The 17,585-nt window shown below is 38.9% G+C and overlaps 1 protein-coding gene across 1 annotated transcript in view; it reads right to left on the bottom strand.

Annotated features, from left to right (window-relative positions):
• Window positions 1-17,585, bottom strand: part of LOC126335939 (agrin-like) — a 366,195-nt gene that overhangs the window by 61,988 nt on the left and 286,622 nt on the right. Inside the window, exon 23 of the mRNA XM_049999415.1 lies at window positions 11,226-11,307. Coding sequence (XP_049855372.1) covers window positions 11,226-11,307 — 82 coding nt within the window. The remainder of the gene's footprint in view (window positions 1-11,225; window positions 11,308-17,585) is intronic.

The raw sequence follows: 17,585 nt of genomic DNA, 5'->3' as shown, positions 1-17,585 counted from the left end.
CAGCATCATCAGCAAACAGCTGCTGATTTCTGCTCAGCCTGTTCATCAGATCATTCATGTACAATACTGGTCCTATCATACTTTCCTGGGGCACTCGTGACAGTACACTTGTGTCTGATAAACACTTGCCATCAGGACAAGATATTCAGTCCTTTTACTTAAGAGGTCTTCAAGCTATCCACATATCTGGAAACCTATTCTCTACAGTGGGGCAGGATGTCAAATGTTTTTCGGAAGTGTAAGAATATGGAATTGAATATCATGAGCAAGCTGAGTTCATACAAGCAATGCTTACTAAAACTGTGCTGATTTGAGGAAAAAGGCTTTTCCACCTCAAGGAACTTTATTGTATTCAAACTGAGAATATGTCCAAGAACTCTGCAGAAAGGTCATGTTAAGGATATTGGTCTGTAATTTTGCAGATCAGTTCTTTTATCTTTCTTATATACAGGAGTCTCCTGTAATTTTTCCCAGTTCATGATAACTACAAGGTGAATAAGGGACCACTGCTGTAGAGTATTCTTCATAATACCTGAATTGGGATCCCATCTCGACCTGGCAACTTATTTATTTTCAACTCTTTCAGTTGCTTCTCTATTCCAGGAATGTCTATTATTATGCTCTCCACATGAGAGTCTGTATGACATTCAGGTGACAGTGTATTTGTATGATCCTCCTTGTGAATAGTTTCTTAAACATGGAATTTAAAACTGTAGCTTTCCTTTTGCTATTTTTGATTGCCACACCAGACTGGTCAATGAGTGAGTGGATGCCCTCCACATGAGAGTCTTAGCAATTTTACATATGACCAGAGTTTTCTCAAGTGACACATTATGGTGGTAGTTCTTGTATGTTTTTATGAGGTTATTTTTATGGACGCATGAATCTTTACTAACTTTTGCTTGCCATAATTTGTGCATTCTCTTTTGAACTGAGAATGCAACAGTTTTTTCTTCCTCAGTGTTTTTCAGATTTTGTTATTAATCATGGTGGTTATTTTCCTTTCTTAGTCCACTTACTTGGCACATACCTCTCTGGAGTGTGATTTACAATCTTTTAAGCTTTGCCCATAATTCCTCTGCTTCCATCATACTGGAACCAAATGATGTCCATTCACTGTCTAAATAGGATGCTAGCAAAAGCTTATCTTCTCTTTCCAGAAAAAATACTCACCTATCCTTCTTGACTGGGTTATTAACTTTTGTACTCATTATCACTATGTTGACATATGCCTTCTTATATCTACAAGCTCAGAATGTTTCCATTGCATGTGTCGAACTGGCTGCTCAAAACAACTTTTGGAAAACATCTTCAAAAGCACTTCACAAGACTGTCTGTAGTCCCTGCAGTGAACCCATAGATTTCCCAGTCTATACTTGCTAGGTTAAATTCACCTCTAATTAATATTGCATGCTATGAGTATTTCCGCCTTACCGAGCATATACAATTCCTCAATGAATTCAAAAAGCAAAAAGCATTGTGCTGGAATCGGGTGGCTGGTAAAAACATACAACAATTAACTTGATTTCAACTAGGTCTGCCCAAACCCTAGTAATGTAATGGTCACATTTGAAATTGACTTCATTAGAGACAATATTTTTGTCAGCTGCAATGAACACTCCACATTCTATGGTGTCTAATCTGTCTTCCCATTATGAGTTCCACAACTCGCTAAATATTTCAGAGCTTTTTTTTTGGGTTTCAGCCAGCTCTTGGTTCCCTGAATAATTTGAGTGTGGCAGATTCCTTGGAGGGCAACATTCCAAAGGAAGACTTCCCTAAGTTTCACAAGTTTGTATGAATGTGCAGTGTATTTGGGGTGGGGGTGGGGGTAATAGGTAGAACTTCAGAAGCATTAACACCACAATCCTAACATTTCCCTGTAGGTGGATCAAAACAAAATGTCCAGATACTCCGTGACCAAAATGGTACTGAAACAGAGGATGACAGACTAAAGGCTAAAATACTAAATGTCTTTTTCCAAAGCTGTTTCACAGAGGAAGACTGCACTGTAGTTCCTTCTCTAGATTGTCGCACAGATGACAAAATGCTAGATATCGAAATAGACGACAGAGGGATAGAGAAACAATTAAAATTGCTCAAAAGAGGAAAGGACGTTGGACTTGATGGGATACCAGTTTGATTTTATATAGAGTACGCGAAAGAACTTGCCCCCCTTCTTGCAGCGGTGTACCGTAGGTCTCTAGAAGAGCGTAGCGTTCCAAAGGATTGGAAAAGGGCACAGGTCATCGCCATTTTCAAGAAGGGATGTCGAACAGATGTGCAGATCTATAGACCTATATCTCTAACGTCGATCAGTTGTAGAATTTTGGAACACGTATTATGTTCGAGTATAATGACTTTTCTGGAGACTAGAAATCTACTCTGTAGAAATCAGCATGGGTTTAGAAAAAGACTGTTGTGTGAAACCCAGCTCGCGCTATTCGTCCATGAGACTCAGAGGGCCATAGACATGAGTTCACAGGTAGATGCCGTGTTTCTTGACTTCCGCAAGGCATTTGATGCAGTTCCCCACAGTCGTTTAATGAACAAAGTAAGTGCATATGGATTATCAGACCAATTGTGTGATTGGATTGAAGAGTTCCTAGATAACAGAATGCAGCATGTCATTCTCAATGGAGAGAAGTCTTCCAAAGTAAGAGTGATTTCAGGTGTGCCACAGGGGAGTGTCATAGGATCGTTGCTATTCACAATATACATAAATGACCTTGTGGATGACATCACAAGTTCACTGAGGCTTTTTGCAGATGATGGTGTGGTGTATCGAGAGGTTGTAACAATGGAAAATTGTACTGAAGTGCAGGAGGATCTGTAACGAATTGACGCATGGTGCAGGGAATGGCAATTGAATCTCAATGTAGACAAGTGTAATGTGCTGTGAATACTTAGAAAGATAGATACCTTATCATTTAGCTACAAAATAGCAAGTCAGCAACTGGAAGCAGTTAATTCCATAAATTATCTGGGAGTAGGCATTAGGAGTGATTTAAAATGGAATGATCATATAAAGTTGATCATCGGTAAAGCAGATGCCAGACTGAGATTCATTGGAAGAATCCTAAGGAAATGCAATCCGAAAACAAAGGAAGTAGGTTACAGTACACTTGTTCGCCCACTGCTTGAATATTGCTCACCAGTGTGGGATCCGTACCAGATAGGGTTGATGGAAGAGATAGAGAAGTGCTCAGTAGCTCAGTACGGGCTTTTGTTAAAGTTTCGAGAACATACCTTCACCGAAGAGTCAAGCAGTATATTGCTCCCTCCTATGTATATCTCGCAAAGAGACCATGAGGATAAAATCAGAGAGATTAGAGGCCACACAGAAGCATACCGACAATCCTTCTTTCCACAAACAATATGAGACTGGAATAGAAGGGCGAACCGGTAGTGGTACTCAAGGTATCCTCCGCCACACACCATCAGGTGGATTGCGGAGTATGGATGTAGATGTAGATGTAGATGTAAATGATATTAAACTTTTTTTTTCAATTTAGCAGTTTTCCTTCAAATTTTTATTTGTTAAATTTAGTCTGTAGTGTCAAGATAATGTCCAGATTTAGTTAGCAACTACAAGGGTGGTTTGATAAGCCTGGTAAATTTCCATGAAAGATGGAACATTTTTGTTGTGCCTTCATGGTTGGTAAGTTTAACTGTTACAAGGAAATTTATAAAGAATTTCAACAATGTACAGTACACAGTTTATTACTGAGAGACAACTGAATTGGTCAGTGTGCCAACTGCAATTGAAAATGGAAAAAACTGAGTTTTGTGCTGTTATTAAGCTTTTTCATTTGAAGTGTTGGACTGATGCACAAATCAAAATAGAATTGAAAGTTCATACAGGCTCTGAACAATCACTGAAGGCGATTTACTTCTAGGTTAATGAATTTAAAAGTGGTCATACAAGCACTGAAGGTGAAGTGTACTCTGGCTGTCCAGTTGATGTCACCACAAAGGAAACCATTCACAAAATTCATGATATGGTAATGCAACACTGCTGAGAGTGTAGGCATGTCAACTGAGCAAGTGCATAATATTCTTCGTATTAATCACAATCTACAAGACTTTTTGCACCAATTTATGCCTACTGATGAAACCTGGATCCATTATTAAACACAAAAGTCAAAATAGAAGTCAAAACAATGGACAAAGTGACAATGGTGAAAGTGTGCTGAGGAAGGTACAGATGATTTTCCGAGATGATAATGTGATGGCAACTGTCTTTTGGGACTCCCAATGAATAATCCTCATTCATTACTTTAAAAAAGGCAGAACCATAACTGTACCCTATTATACTTCATTGTTGGATCATTTTAAACTTGCCTTGGTTGAAAAAAGACCAAGGCTGGCATATAAGAAAGTGCTCTTTCACTAGAATATGTGCCATTCAGTGCATAGGCAATAACAATGGTGTAAATGCACAAATTTGGCTTTGAATTGGTTCCTAATCCACCTTATTCATCAGACTTAGTCCAAAGCGACTTTTTCCTTTTAACCTAACTTGAAACTTAGCCTTGCTCGGAAGAAATTTTCATCAAATGAGGAAGTGATATTTTCAGTCAACGAGTATTTTGCAGAGTTTGATGAAACATTTTTTTTCTATTGGGTTGAAATAGCTGGAGGATTGCTGGACTAGGTATATATCCCTCTAAGGAGACTACCTTGAGATGTAAAGTGTGCTTATTGTGAAACAAATATTTTTATCAAACTTATCAAACCATCCTCATACTTCTCTGTTGTTAATATATTTGACTTATTCTACTTGACTGCATGTCCTCCTTCGTTATGGGAACCACTGATTGAGTTAATGAAAAAGAAATCATTGGCTGTGAGACAGAACAATGAGAAAAGTATGGATACACTTTTGCTAGCTTTTTTATACTATCAGCTGAAAAACTCTCACCCTGACACACAAATTTGTGGTTTGAACAATCTTGGCTCTCTTCTACAGCAAAGCAACATTGTTAATACTATTAGAGTCATACTTTACAATCCTGTGAACGTGTCAGATGATAAATACTGTACCACTGTCGGTTTCCTCCCTCCATCTGTTATGGATCATGCACGGGAAGAACGACTATTGATAAACTGCCACTGACACATGAGGCTGAATCCTTCCAATTTTGGTTATCATGTTTATTTTGAGGAACACATACTGAAGGAAGTAATGAGTTTCTTAACTGGTCTTGGAATGACCTGTCTCAAAATTTTGAATGTCTGTATTTGTGTCATGTACAATGTATTTTTTGTAGTGCTTACCACTGGTGTTGATTAACCATCTCTAAGTGTTCTCAGGCTGACTGAAACATTCTTTTATTTTCAATAGTTATGTTAAAGCTTGAGCATATGTCTATTTTCTCATGGCATTGCCATTTTGGTTGGTACAGTTTTGCAGGAGCTAGGGCAATTTTTATGTGTTCTTGTCATACCAGTTTGTTGCCTCCAGTTGAGGAGCATTTTGACTTGTCATAATTGCTGAAACACCTCCCTACCAAATGTTCTTTTCATTTTTGAAACAAGTAGGAGTCACTGGGTGGCAAGTCTCGATTACAGAGTGGGAGAGTGGGTTGTTGTTTTTGTTATTAGAGAGTGACGTTTTTGATGAGCAATGTGAATGTGAGTGTTTGTGTGGAGGAGTTTTATGAACTTTCTCAGAATGTCTCCTATCTAGTTCAGAATCTCTTGGCTGTATTTGCTTGAACTTTTGCAGTTTGTGCACAAATAAATCTCACAACTTATGTGACTGCTGTTTGGTCTCAGGTTTTGACACCATAGTAATCAAATGCAAAAAGTTTGTGCAGAGAGCCTGTATGTTGCCATTATGCCCACACAGAAGTCTATATTTTCAGTTAATCATATGAATGATCCTTTGAGAAATCTCACATACCAATATGCAAAGTTCAGCACACTGATTCTCTGATCTTGCATGATCTGTCCGACATTAGTGACTGTGTTGTCAGTGTTTGAAGGTTTTCATTTCTTTCATCACTGTGAATGTCAGTGCCACCAGCTATAAGTGACCTGTATCACTTCTGAACATTTTTTCTATCAATTTTCGATGAATTTCAATAGATTTAATGCCTTTCACATTAAAAAAAAACTGAATAGCTGCTCAAACTTTGTACCTCAAGAAACTCAATCACAAACATTTGCTGAGCCAAGTCTGAGCATTGTGGTGAGATTGGAAATGTGGAAAGAAACAAACACAGCAATCTGAATGACTGTTAAATGTACTATTTCACTGCTGCCTCAAGACTTCAAGAGCCTTAATGATTTTATGGCTCTATAGATGAGCATTTGTTTCAGTGATAATCAAATGAACTGATTTTACACTTACTAGCTCCTTAAATGTTGTAATTTTGTCATGACCTGAGTAGTAATCAGTTCAATGGTCAAATAATCATATGTGAATTCCCTAACTCACCTCTTCTCTGCAACTGAAAACAACGTCAGATATTTCTTCTAAGAGTAGAGAGTGTTTTAGAATTAATGGCATAAATACATACAGTTGAAAGTACATGATACTAGAAGCAAGAAGTCTCAGTAAACATAGATCCATAAATGAACTGTTTGCGAGATAACTGTGACTTTGTGGTCTGCGAGCTAACTGAGACTTTGTGGTTACTGACTTAATTCTGTGTAAATGTCATCTCAGTTAGGAAAAGGTAATAATACTGTACAAAATTAAGAAAAGTTATTAGATATACTATGGTAGAAGCGCACATGTTCTGAACGGACATGACAACAGTTACATGACTGTACTCATAGATAAAAGGACCTTTAAGGTTGCCCCAAACACAGAAATCCATGGGAATCAGATCAGGTGATCTTGTAGACTGTGGTACAGGTCCTTCTTGCCATATTGCTGTGTTAGATGTCATCTCTTCATAGCAGCAAAATGTGCCAGAGCTCCATCATGCATGTACCACATCCTCCGGTGTTGCTCTAAGCATCCTGCCAGATGATGCCACAGTAACTGAAGGTAACTCCCACTGAATTTGTTTGTATCACATACAGACCACTAAGATGATCACCTACTACCCCTAACCACATATTCAGTGGAAACTCACGCACAGGATTGGGTTGGAGCCTATAGTGTGCTTAAAATAGTTGCAACTTCTGACAGTTCAGTACAGAGCAAGTGGACGGAAGCATAATTGCCAGCATGGGCTGAGTGCATCAGCAGGAGATGATAATGTCAGGCTTACTTGGCACAGAACCTGGCAGACTCACTTAACTGCATGAACAGCATGCCAGACAAGCTGGCTGATGTGTGATCTTTCTCAAATGATTTTAAAGAAATTATTCAGTAGTAATCTCTGCTTCTTACACATCTTATGTATTAAGTTGTCAGCTTCATGATGTACTGTGTATCATATCACTAATGGTCATAGTAATTGTTATTTTTTGATGGTAGATAAATTACTGCCAGAAATTCTTAAAGTTTTCAGTGAAAAATAATGATCACTATGAATTTGCTTTTGGTGCTGTGTATGAATGTAGATAACATACTGAATTATTCTTTTAAGTTAGAAGGGTATTGCAATTTGTCTCTAGTCTTGCTATCATGGAATGTACATCAAGAGCTCAGTCACAAGTGCATGCACCATTGAAAATGCCAGAATAAAATATTCATAGATCTATCACATCTCACGAATGGTTTGAGAAATCAAAAAAAGACTTTGGCAAATGACAGCATGCAAAGAAGAGAGTATTTTTCCATATGATTAATATGAAGAACTGCCGTATCTACCACGACATTTAACCGACTACAAATTTTTTCACTGAAGTAATGTAATTTTTAAGGACCATCAATAGCTGGTGAAATGAAAATTGCTGTGAATTTGACAATAATATAAATGAAGGAGTTACATGGTGCTTTTTATGCTGAGAATAAGCTTTTTCATAAACTATTGACCTGTCTTGCCCTCAGTTGCTAGTTTAATATTATACTGTTTCAGGATTCTGTCACAATTTCAATGGCATTAGAATGTTAGTGACATGAATTTTTGTAAACTCTGCTGTGTTTTGGCAAAAGAAGCAGACTTTAACATGGCAACAAGACAAGTTACATTTACTCAAAACTCGCCACAGTCCTTCATGAATCCGTCTCCTCGACTACCTTCTTGGTATGTCTGACAACTCAAGACTAGTCCTGTAATGTAACATTTGCTATGGCTTCTTTTGTCAGCATTTCGGGCTCACATTACTATTCACATAGGCCCATGTAGTCTCCGTTAGATTTAAATCAGCTTGATATGGTGGAAGCCTGATCAAATTATGTCCTTCAGCATTAGCCAGTCTGTCAGCCTGGCAGCATGGCACCATGGAGAATTTGACTTGTACAACACTACAAGTTCCATTAACTTTGCCTTATACATGCTAAATTCAACTTTATAAATGAAACCTTGGTTTCTACCCAGAGCAAAATATCTGCTTTTTCCACTGTATTATTGGAGCTTTGTTCATCACAACAAAGTGGTGCACACATTATCTATTACTATTATCAAATGTGAAGTAATATTTCATAGCAGAAGACTGTCTTCATAGCTGGTAAATGTGTTCTTGGATGATCACTTTTAATGAGAACCTCATGTTCAGATGTGTTGCACTGTTGTTATTAATGCATCGCTATCATAAAACACTTCAATACTTGAATGAGATTTTCACTCTGCAGCGGAGTGTGCACTGATATGAAACTTTCTGGCAGATTAAAACTGTGTGCCGGACCGAAACTCGAACTTGGGACCTTTGCCTTTCGCAGGCAAGTGCTCTACCAACTGAGCTACCTGAGCACGACTCATGCCCCGTCCTCACAGCTTTACTTCTGCCAGTACCTCGACTCCTACCTTCCAAACTTTACAAAAGCTCTCCTCTACTAGAGTGGCCAGCATGTTCTCCAAACATGAACCCTATTGAACATGCCTGGGATAGATTTAAAAGGGCTGTTTATGGATGACGTGACCCACCAACAACTCTGAGGGATCCACGCCGAATCGCTGTTGAGGAGTGGGCCAACAGTGCCTTGATGAACTTGTGGATAGTATGCCATAACAAATACAGGCATGCATCAATGCAAGAGGACATGCTATTGGGTATTAGAGGTACCAGTGTGTACAGCAATCTGGACCACCACCTCTGAAGGTCTGGCTGTATAGTGGTCCAATATGCAATGTGTGGTTTTAATGAGCAATAAAAAAGACAGAAATGACATTTATGTTGATCTCTTTTCCAATTTTCTGTACAAGTTACAGAACTCTCGGAACCAAGGTTATGGAAATTTTTTTTTGATGTGTGCATAATGTTCCATGTTACCATCAGCACTCATACAACACAGTTCATGCTCCGCAAACAACTGACATGAGTAGAATTCTGACTGTGTGCTGCACAGCGGTATCTATTCTGTTTACAACTACACATCTCAAAAATGTAAACAAAGACTGGACCATGGACTAGCATTCCCTGTTTACACAGAATCACATCAATAGTGGCTGGTAGACATAAAGTTGCAATTATCTATCAAACAGCCCATTTGCAGACCTATGATTACTGAGACATTTTTGCTTCTAGTATTGTGTACTTTAACCATATTCTTGTATGCCATTAATTATGATGCCCCCTGTATAGCTTGTTTCTGTACAATGATGTTAAATCTTCATATTTATTTTTGACCACAGCACATGGCTTCTTTCTATTCATGATTCATCAAACTTCACACTCTGTTTCGTTTGACCAGTCATATGCAGATACCGTCAGTCATAACGAGCCACCAGAAAAGTTGAACCACCTGACGATGTTGGACAGTTTCTCAGAGGAAATATTGTGGAATTTGCACAATGTGATCTGGCGGCAAGCCTATGAAGACTATATACATTGCTACAGGTATTTGGATTTAGGTTATGACATGTTTGATATGCTTGCCATTATTGGTGATGATGTGGAGCAGACGAATAGCGAAATTTTGCATGACCCGCTGAAGTGTCGGAGCATTGATGCTGTTGATGATCTCCTAAATGGCTGTTTCCAGCTCAGCAATGGTTTTGGGGTATTGCTGTACACCTTGTCTTTAATATAGCCCACCAAAAAGTACTTGCATGTGTTCAGATCCGAAGAATATGGTGGCCAATCAAGGCCCGAGTCAGTGGCCTCTGGGTAACCCAGAGCCAGAATGCAATCCTAAAAGTGCTCCTCCAGAACATCAAACACTCTCCTGCTTCAATGGGGTCGAGCTCTATCTTGCATGAACCACATATTGTCGAAATCAGGGTCACTTTCGATAATGGGGATGAAATCATCTTCCAAAACCTTTATGTACCTTTCAGTAGTCACCTTACTATCAAGGAATATTGCATCGATTATTCCGTGACTGGACGTTGCACACCACACAGTCATCTGTTGACAGTGAAGGGACTTCTTGCTTGTAAAATGAAGATTCTTGGTCCCCCAAATGCGCCAAATTGGCTTACTGATGAATCCATCCAAATGAAAGTGGGCTTTGTCACTAAACCAAATCATACTCACATCAACGTCCTGTTTGTCAGTTCTATGGGCAATAGTGCTGGGCAAACAAACACAACTGCTGTTCCATGGCCCTGGGGCTTAATGTCTGTTGGGCTTGAATTTTGTATGGGAAGAGATGCAGGTCTTCAACAAAAATTTGTCACAGTGACTTCTGGTAGACACCCACCTGTTGCGCAGCTAGTCTGAACGATTTCCTGTGGCAGGTTTGAAACACAGCATATGTTTGCTCAATGTTTTCCGGAATTTTCACCCTTTTAGGACAACCAACATTGCCAACACTGTCATCATGAACACTATCCGTTCTTGACTGTAGGCACACTTCGACTGGTTGACATCAGCTTGAACTCCCTCGCAAACTTCCTTTGAGCCACAGTTGGGCTGTGGTTGCTTGCGTAGTAGGTCTTCACAAGCACTATATGCTCTTGCACACTGTACAATGATATCTTTACATGCAAATGGCCGACAACAATAAGGCACATGCACAAGCGCATACTAATCTCCATCATGCACCACAGCCAACTGTGCAGTCTGAACATCGTAATGCAAACCATTCAGAAGTTTTGATGATTTTATTTCATACAGTTCAATAATTGTCACCCTTTACTTTTATTACTTCTCAAAGAGCCACAATTACTTTATAATTTCACCACACACATAAGATTATTTCAGATGTTGTTACATACCTTTCCTCAGTTTCAATTTGTAGATGATAAAATGTACTGCCACTTAGTAGAATAGGTGTGTCAAAGGTAATGTCATCAGAATCTGGAAACAAATAATGTTATAAGACATTGGTATGTTGATGAAAGTCTACAGAATGAATAGTAAAATTATTAGAAAATGTCATTTCTGTACATTTTTACATGGAAACCTGATTCCATATTATAATACAGAATGAAATTGCACCATTGGAACCTTCACTGTTGTGAGCAGATGCATGATTTATCTTCTAAATGGTACAATGAATCTCATAACGTGCTTGGATACAACTTCAGATTAATCATTACATTGACTAAAAATTCTGAAAACAAGTCATGTTAAAATTAATAATGACCTGCACTTGTCTATTCACTGGAAACTCAATCAGACATCCACCTAGTAGTGTGAAGTATCCCATTCTGCCCTAATGACAGTGGTAATGCCTCATGGCATGGACACCATCGGGGTGCTGTCTTGACCCACAGGTACTAAACCAACATGTAGTTTAGAGATGGGCACAAGGCTTGCACATCTTGCTCAGTGGCCTCCTAGATAGAGCCAATAGGACAGAGTGCATGTTACCTAGTGGCCTCACAAACACCCTTACTGTCCATGGAGCACTACTTAATCAATATATAATTCATTATTTGGGAATTATAGGAAGATTCATCATCTTGCCGAAGTTACAGGTTTCCTGCAAATGCTGTAGGAAAGCAAACAGATGTATATGATTGGTCAGTAATTACCTGTCTCATTTGGTTCTGATAAATGATGACAGATCCCAGAGAATACATCAGTTATTTCTTTACATTGATTCTAGACAAATTTTTTCTATGATTAGAGTGTTCAATGGCAGTGTTCTTGCACTCATACAAATTTCTGTGCCCCATAATGAACAATGGTCCATAAGTTGGGCAACATCTTGAATACCTTGCAGCAAGAATTTTTGTTTGTTGTTCTTGGCTATTTAGTCTGATAGCTCTGACTATCTTTAAATCGATGTTCTCACATTAGAACCATGCAGCAGTGACACTTAAAAAGCACAACACCTTGCAGATGTAATGTTCCATGAGATGGGCAGTCATGATCTACTTGTGATAAAATGCACTTTTACATGGCCGTCCCACAGGAAAGGTGACTGATTTTATTTTTGCATTACTGTTAATGCCATCTCTGAATGGAAGCATGACTTAACTACTGCAATATTGAGACTACTTTCTATTTTAAATTTAAGAGCACTGGCATCATAAACTTCTTGTAATAACTTAACTTAACAGTACCTCCTGAACTACAGTCATGATACGAGCAATGGAGCAACAGAACAAATCCATGGTAAGAATATGGGCCATGACATCCTATCCTCATTCTTTTACAACCTCAACACCTTTTCTCCTATCTACTTCTCCCATACAACCTGACCACCCTGGGACGGTATAACTGCAGTGGCAAGAACTCCCTTGCCCAGTATGCTGGACGCCATACAAAGGCCTTCAGAGACAACCACTACCCCCAGACCTAATCTGCAGATCTCCTGTGTCATATTCCCGCACATCCCCAATCCTCCTACTACCCAGCAAGAATCAGTGCCACCCCGTACTGGAAAAACTGCACAACATCCTTCATCAGGGCCATGGTTATCTATGATCATGCCCTTAAATTACAGATATCCTACCAACGATACTTCCCATAGCTATTCCAGTCCTGTTACAGGCTTAACCTATCCCACCAGAGGCTGGGCCACCTGTGAAAGCAGTCATGTTATATATCAGCTCTGCTGCAATCATTGCACATTTTTTTTATAAAAGAAAGGAAGGAAGACTGTGTTTAATGTCCCATCACCATTGAGGTCATGAGAGACAGAACAGCTTTTTTAAATTGGGATGATTACCAACTGGCTGTCCAACAGGATTAATGGCCATGACCAAACTGTGGCCAAGAGCAAAGTGGACAATCTTTGCATAGCATGCAGCTGAACATAACATGATTGAGTTCAATGGCTGCTTCACAACCCAGACCATCTGGATCCCTACTCCACCAACATCTTTTCTGAACTCTGCAGATGGGAATTATCCTTCTTACACATTCTCCACTGCCAAAATCATCCTAGCCTCACCCTTAGCTAATCTACTGTCCCAAAACCCTCCAACCAACAGTTTCCACCCCTCCATCCTATCACCTTCTCCCAATTCAAGTCTTCTCACCTTCATTGTGCATAGCTCTATGCCAATGCACCTGCTAGTCTTTTACCCTTCTCTACCCCTCTCCTTTTCCACTCCCCATCCCCCCCCCCTCCTCCTCCTACATCCTCCCAACACTGCACGTGACAGCTTTGTCTAGCCACCATCTAGTCCCTGCACACTCTGCCAGGCTGCACTGACTTCTCTTTCCCCACCCATATTCTGCTCTCTCTCACCATTCTCTGCCATACTTCAGATTACTGCTTCTGTCAACACCACACAGTCACATTCTGGCTGGAGATATTAGTCATGTGTGAATGAAGTGTGCTTGCTTGTGTGAATGTGTGTGTTTTCCCCTTTTGGAAGAAGGCTTTGGCTGAAAGCTCAATGTGTAACAGTCATTCCATTGTGCCTATCTACACCTCAACATGTCATCTTTATGGTAAGTAGCAGACTATTCTTTTTATAATATTGTGGGACACTACACTGGTTTGAACTGGGTAAAAGTGCCACATACACATTTGAAATTAATCAAACTCTTCATGGTAGTGAAATAATGAGTTGCGAAGATGTTTTAAGTGGTATGTAAAGTTTTGTAATCAGGGAGGGAGCACTGAAGATGATCCACATCCAGGAGCACAACTGAAAATTCGAGTTGAAGAAAATGCTCAAAAGTGCCTGAACTGAATATGGCAGTGAAAGGAGCATTTTGACACAATTCCAGGTATCCAGAAGGTTATGACTGTAGCACTGTAAGCAATTTCGGTGGCTGATTATCAGAATTGTTTCAAGTAATTTTTACAGTGCTTCTAGTTGTGTATTGACTCATAAGGAGCCTATATTTTGAATAAAAAGTCAAGTAAAATAAACAAAAACAGTATCTTGTATTTTATTTCAAAGCAGTCACCTTTGTCAGACAAGACATCTTGCCTTGCCTTTGTAGAACAAATAAGTTAATAGATGTAAAAGTTTCACTAGGTTTTTTTTTATTTCTCTACACTTGTTGTCTTTGGCACAAATCAAGATCCACAATAACGCTGCAAAAATTCAACAAATGTTCTAGTAAACAATTCCTCTAATAGTATCTGGCCGGCTACAAGACAAATTCAAGTGTTAATCTTAATTAATCATGTGGTTATTGCAATATTGGTGTGAGAAATCCATATCAGAGTATACATTTAGTTATCCTATTGAATGCAGTTGTTTTTGCTTTGAACAACCTCTCAGTAGAGTGCTAAGTTTGGAGCTGCCTGGAAATGCTCAACGTGGAGTCAAGATATGTTATTCCATTGTCTTCTAGCCTTCACTGGGGATGGTCAGTGCCAGATTTTGTTGTGCTGTTTATTCATGCTATACCATTTTTACATCTAAAATGCTGTCTGCTAGACGTTCCTTCACACTATCCATCACTGGACAGTAAAATTTGGTTCCAATAGATGATTTTGTTCCTGTGAAGCCACCACGCCATGAGCACCTGTGACAGCATAGAGTAGAGTTGGTTCACTTTTACTACGTGACACAAATGAAAAAATAAACTGTGAGAAATAACAAACAGATCTTTGCTGAAATCTCAAGACAGTGACCGTGGATAACGTTCCTCAGCAATACAGGCACTACTGACACCTGTGTGAATGCAGTAATAGACTTTTATACTTGTGTTACTGGAATAGTTGATGACAAAAATAGTGGATTTTTCTGGATATTAAGAAATGAAAATATCTACTCAGTACTAAATTGCTGAAAATAAGAGTGTTCTAGGCAATGTATTATACTCTAAAATCAGTCATTTTAATGATTGCTTTGATGCTCTTGAAAGGCAAAAATTAAGACATTGTACACTATGTAGACTTCTCACTAAATACAAATACACTAGAAACATAAAGTAGCACATCTAGGAACAATCTAGAATAAAGAGTAACGTTGCCTTTAAATATGTCTGCTTGTGTCTGTGTATGTATGGATGGATATGTGTGTGTGTGTGTGTGTGTGTGTGTGTGTGTGTGTGTGTGTGTGTGTGCGCGCGCGCGCACGCGAGTATATACCTATCCTTTTTTCCCCCTAAGGTAAGTCTTTCTGCTCCCGGGATTGGAATGACTCCTTACCCTCTCCCTTAAAACCCACATCCTTTCATCTTTCCTTTTCCTTCCCTCTTTCCTGACGAAGCAGCCACTGATTGCGAAAGCTCAAAATTCTGTGTGTGTGTTTGTACATTTTATTTATTGTGCCTATCTACCGGCGCTTTCCCGCTTGGTAAATCTTGGAATCTTTGTTTTTAATATATATAGTAGCTAATGGGGGTATTAGATGATGATGCACATGAATGGTACGGATCTAGTGTGACAGTCATTTGGCAGTAGAATGGGTGGAACTAAGAGGGTCAGTAGACACATTATCTGCACTTGGGAACAAAAACCAGTTCTAAACTCCAGTGAATCTGTGTATACAAACTAGATAGTGATAGCTTGTGCATGTGCAGAAGGCAGTATTCCGAGCATGCATTCTGCATGTCACTGGTTATTGTTTAGACTCGTTGTTGACATCTGTGGCCTGCAGCTAACTTTGGGTTTTCATATTGGATATATTGCACTATTTTTGGTGATTGAATTTCTGTAAATGTAGTAACCAAACAAAAGAAATAGGGTTTTTTTAACAAATTGTCTTTCATACAAGCTGTTTAGGAAAAGATTTCTTTGTACTGATTGCTTTGTATTTTAAAAATGGAATGGACCATGGAATGGAATGCATTTAGCATCCTAATTCAGGTGTTTTGTATGGAACGTTTATGTATGATCATAATGCAGCCCTGGATCAACAATATTTCCAAACTGGGGCAAAAGCCTGATAGTCCCCCTCCCCCTCTGCCCCCCCCCCTCTCCCCTCCTTTTCTCTCCCCCTCGAGCATCCTTCAGTAGGGTATGATACATAAAACATATTTGTTTGAGGAAATGTAAGACATGTCATTTGGGCTTAAGTGTGCAAAAGTGCAGTGCTATGCTTCATCATATAGAATTCTTCTATCACAATTCACTGTATTTCGCTCTGTGGAATTCAAACACATATATTTTGTAATGGAAGCCATCAAACCCATATTCAAGACAGCAGAAATTAAAATGTCCTGTGCTGCCTCTCCTGCTCCCAGTAGGCCAGTTTGACACCCTACCACTGTTAAAAAAGACTCAAGTCAATACTGGATGGGATTATTTGTGACCATGAGAATAAGAATTCTTCAGAAAATTAGCACATAAAATTAAATACAGGAAACACAAAACAGGTAAAGGCATGAGACAAGCAAGACAGTATACATTTCTTCAAGCTGTAGGTCCAAGCATTTTTTCCTCCTTTATCTTGCTACAGCTTCACACAGTGTGATTTCTTTCTGGAAAAGAATCTATTATCTCATCACAGTTCATCAAACATTTTGCTACATGGAAAATCAAAAAGACGTTTTGTCTAATACTGAAAAAGCTGTTAATTTGCATATTACCCAAGACTGATGTGGTTTATCAATTTGATTATGTCTATTTTGTGACTGTCTGCTCGATAAAATGAAACAGGCCTAGATAAAATGAAATAGGCCTGTCTCATATTGGAGCAACTGTAACGTACACCACATAAGCGAGACAGTTTTGGCACAAGTGGTCATATTTATCTATCTCATTTACATCAATAACATGGCAGAATATAATTCACTAAGTACTAACACCAAATACCTATTATGCCAACTACAAGCAAAATGTTTTATGTTAGAAAATAGTTTTGCATTTCATTCAAATGCTCCAGTTTCTCAAGAATGAGATCAAAAAGTAGTACTAGTACGAAATTTTAATATAAATTGTCTTGTTCTTCCATATAATTTATGTTATGTCCCTGTTTTTTCTCCTTCCTTTTTCTAACAAACAATCTTGTCATCACCAATTCTGTAACTATTCCTGCCATTGTCAAAACTTATGCTCCAATTCACTTCACAGTCCTGCCAGAATCACTGGTTTAGTTATCCCACGTTTATTCTCTGGTTAAGCATTACTACATGTTCATACAATGTGTTTCCACACTACTCTGGGAAAAGAATTAAGTGGCTGCTAACCAGGGATTGTACACTTCCCCTTAGTAGTGTAGAATTCTAGCAAACATTTTCTGTCAAAATTTCATTTTCTTGGATACCTCAAC

Source organism: Schistocerca gregaria, chromosome 2, assembly GCF_023897955.1.
Source record: "Schistocerca gregaria isolate iqSchGreg1 chromosome 2, iqSchGreg1.2, whole genome shotgun sequence".
Lineage (NCBI taxonomy): Eukaryota > Metazoa > Arthropoda > Insecta > Orthoptera > Acrididae > Schistocerca > Schistocerca gregaria.
This window is presented reverse-complemented; position numbering and strand designations above follow the sequence as displayed.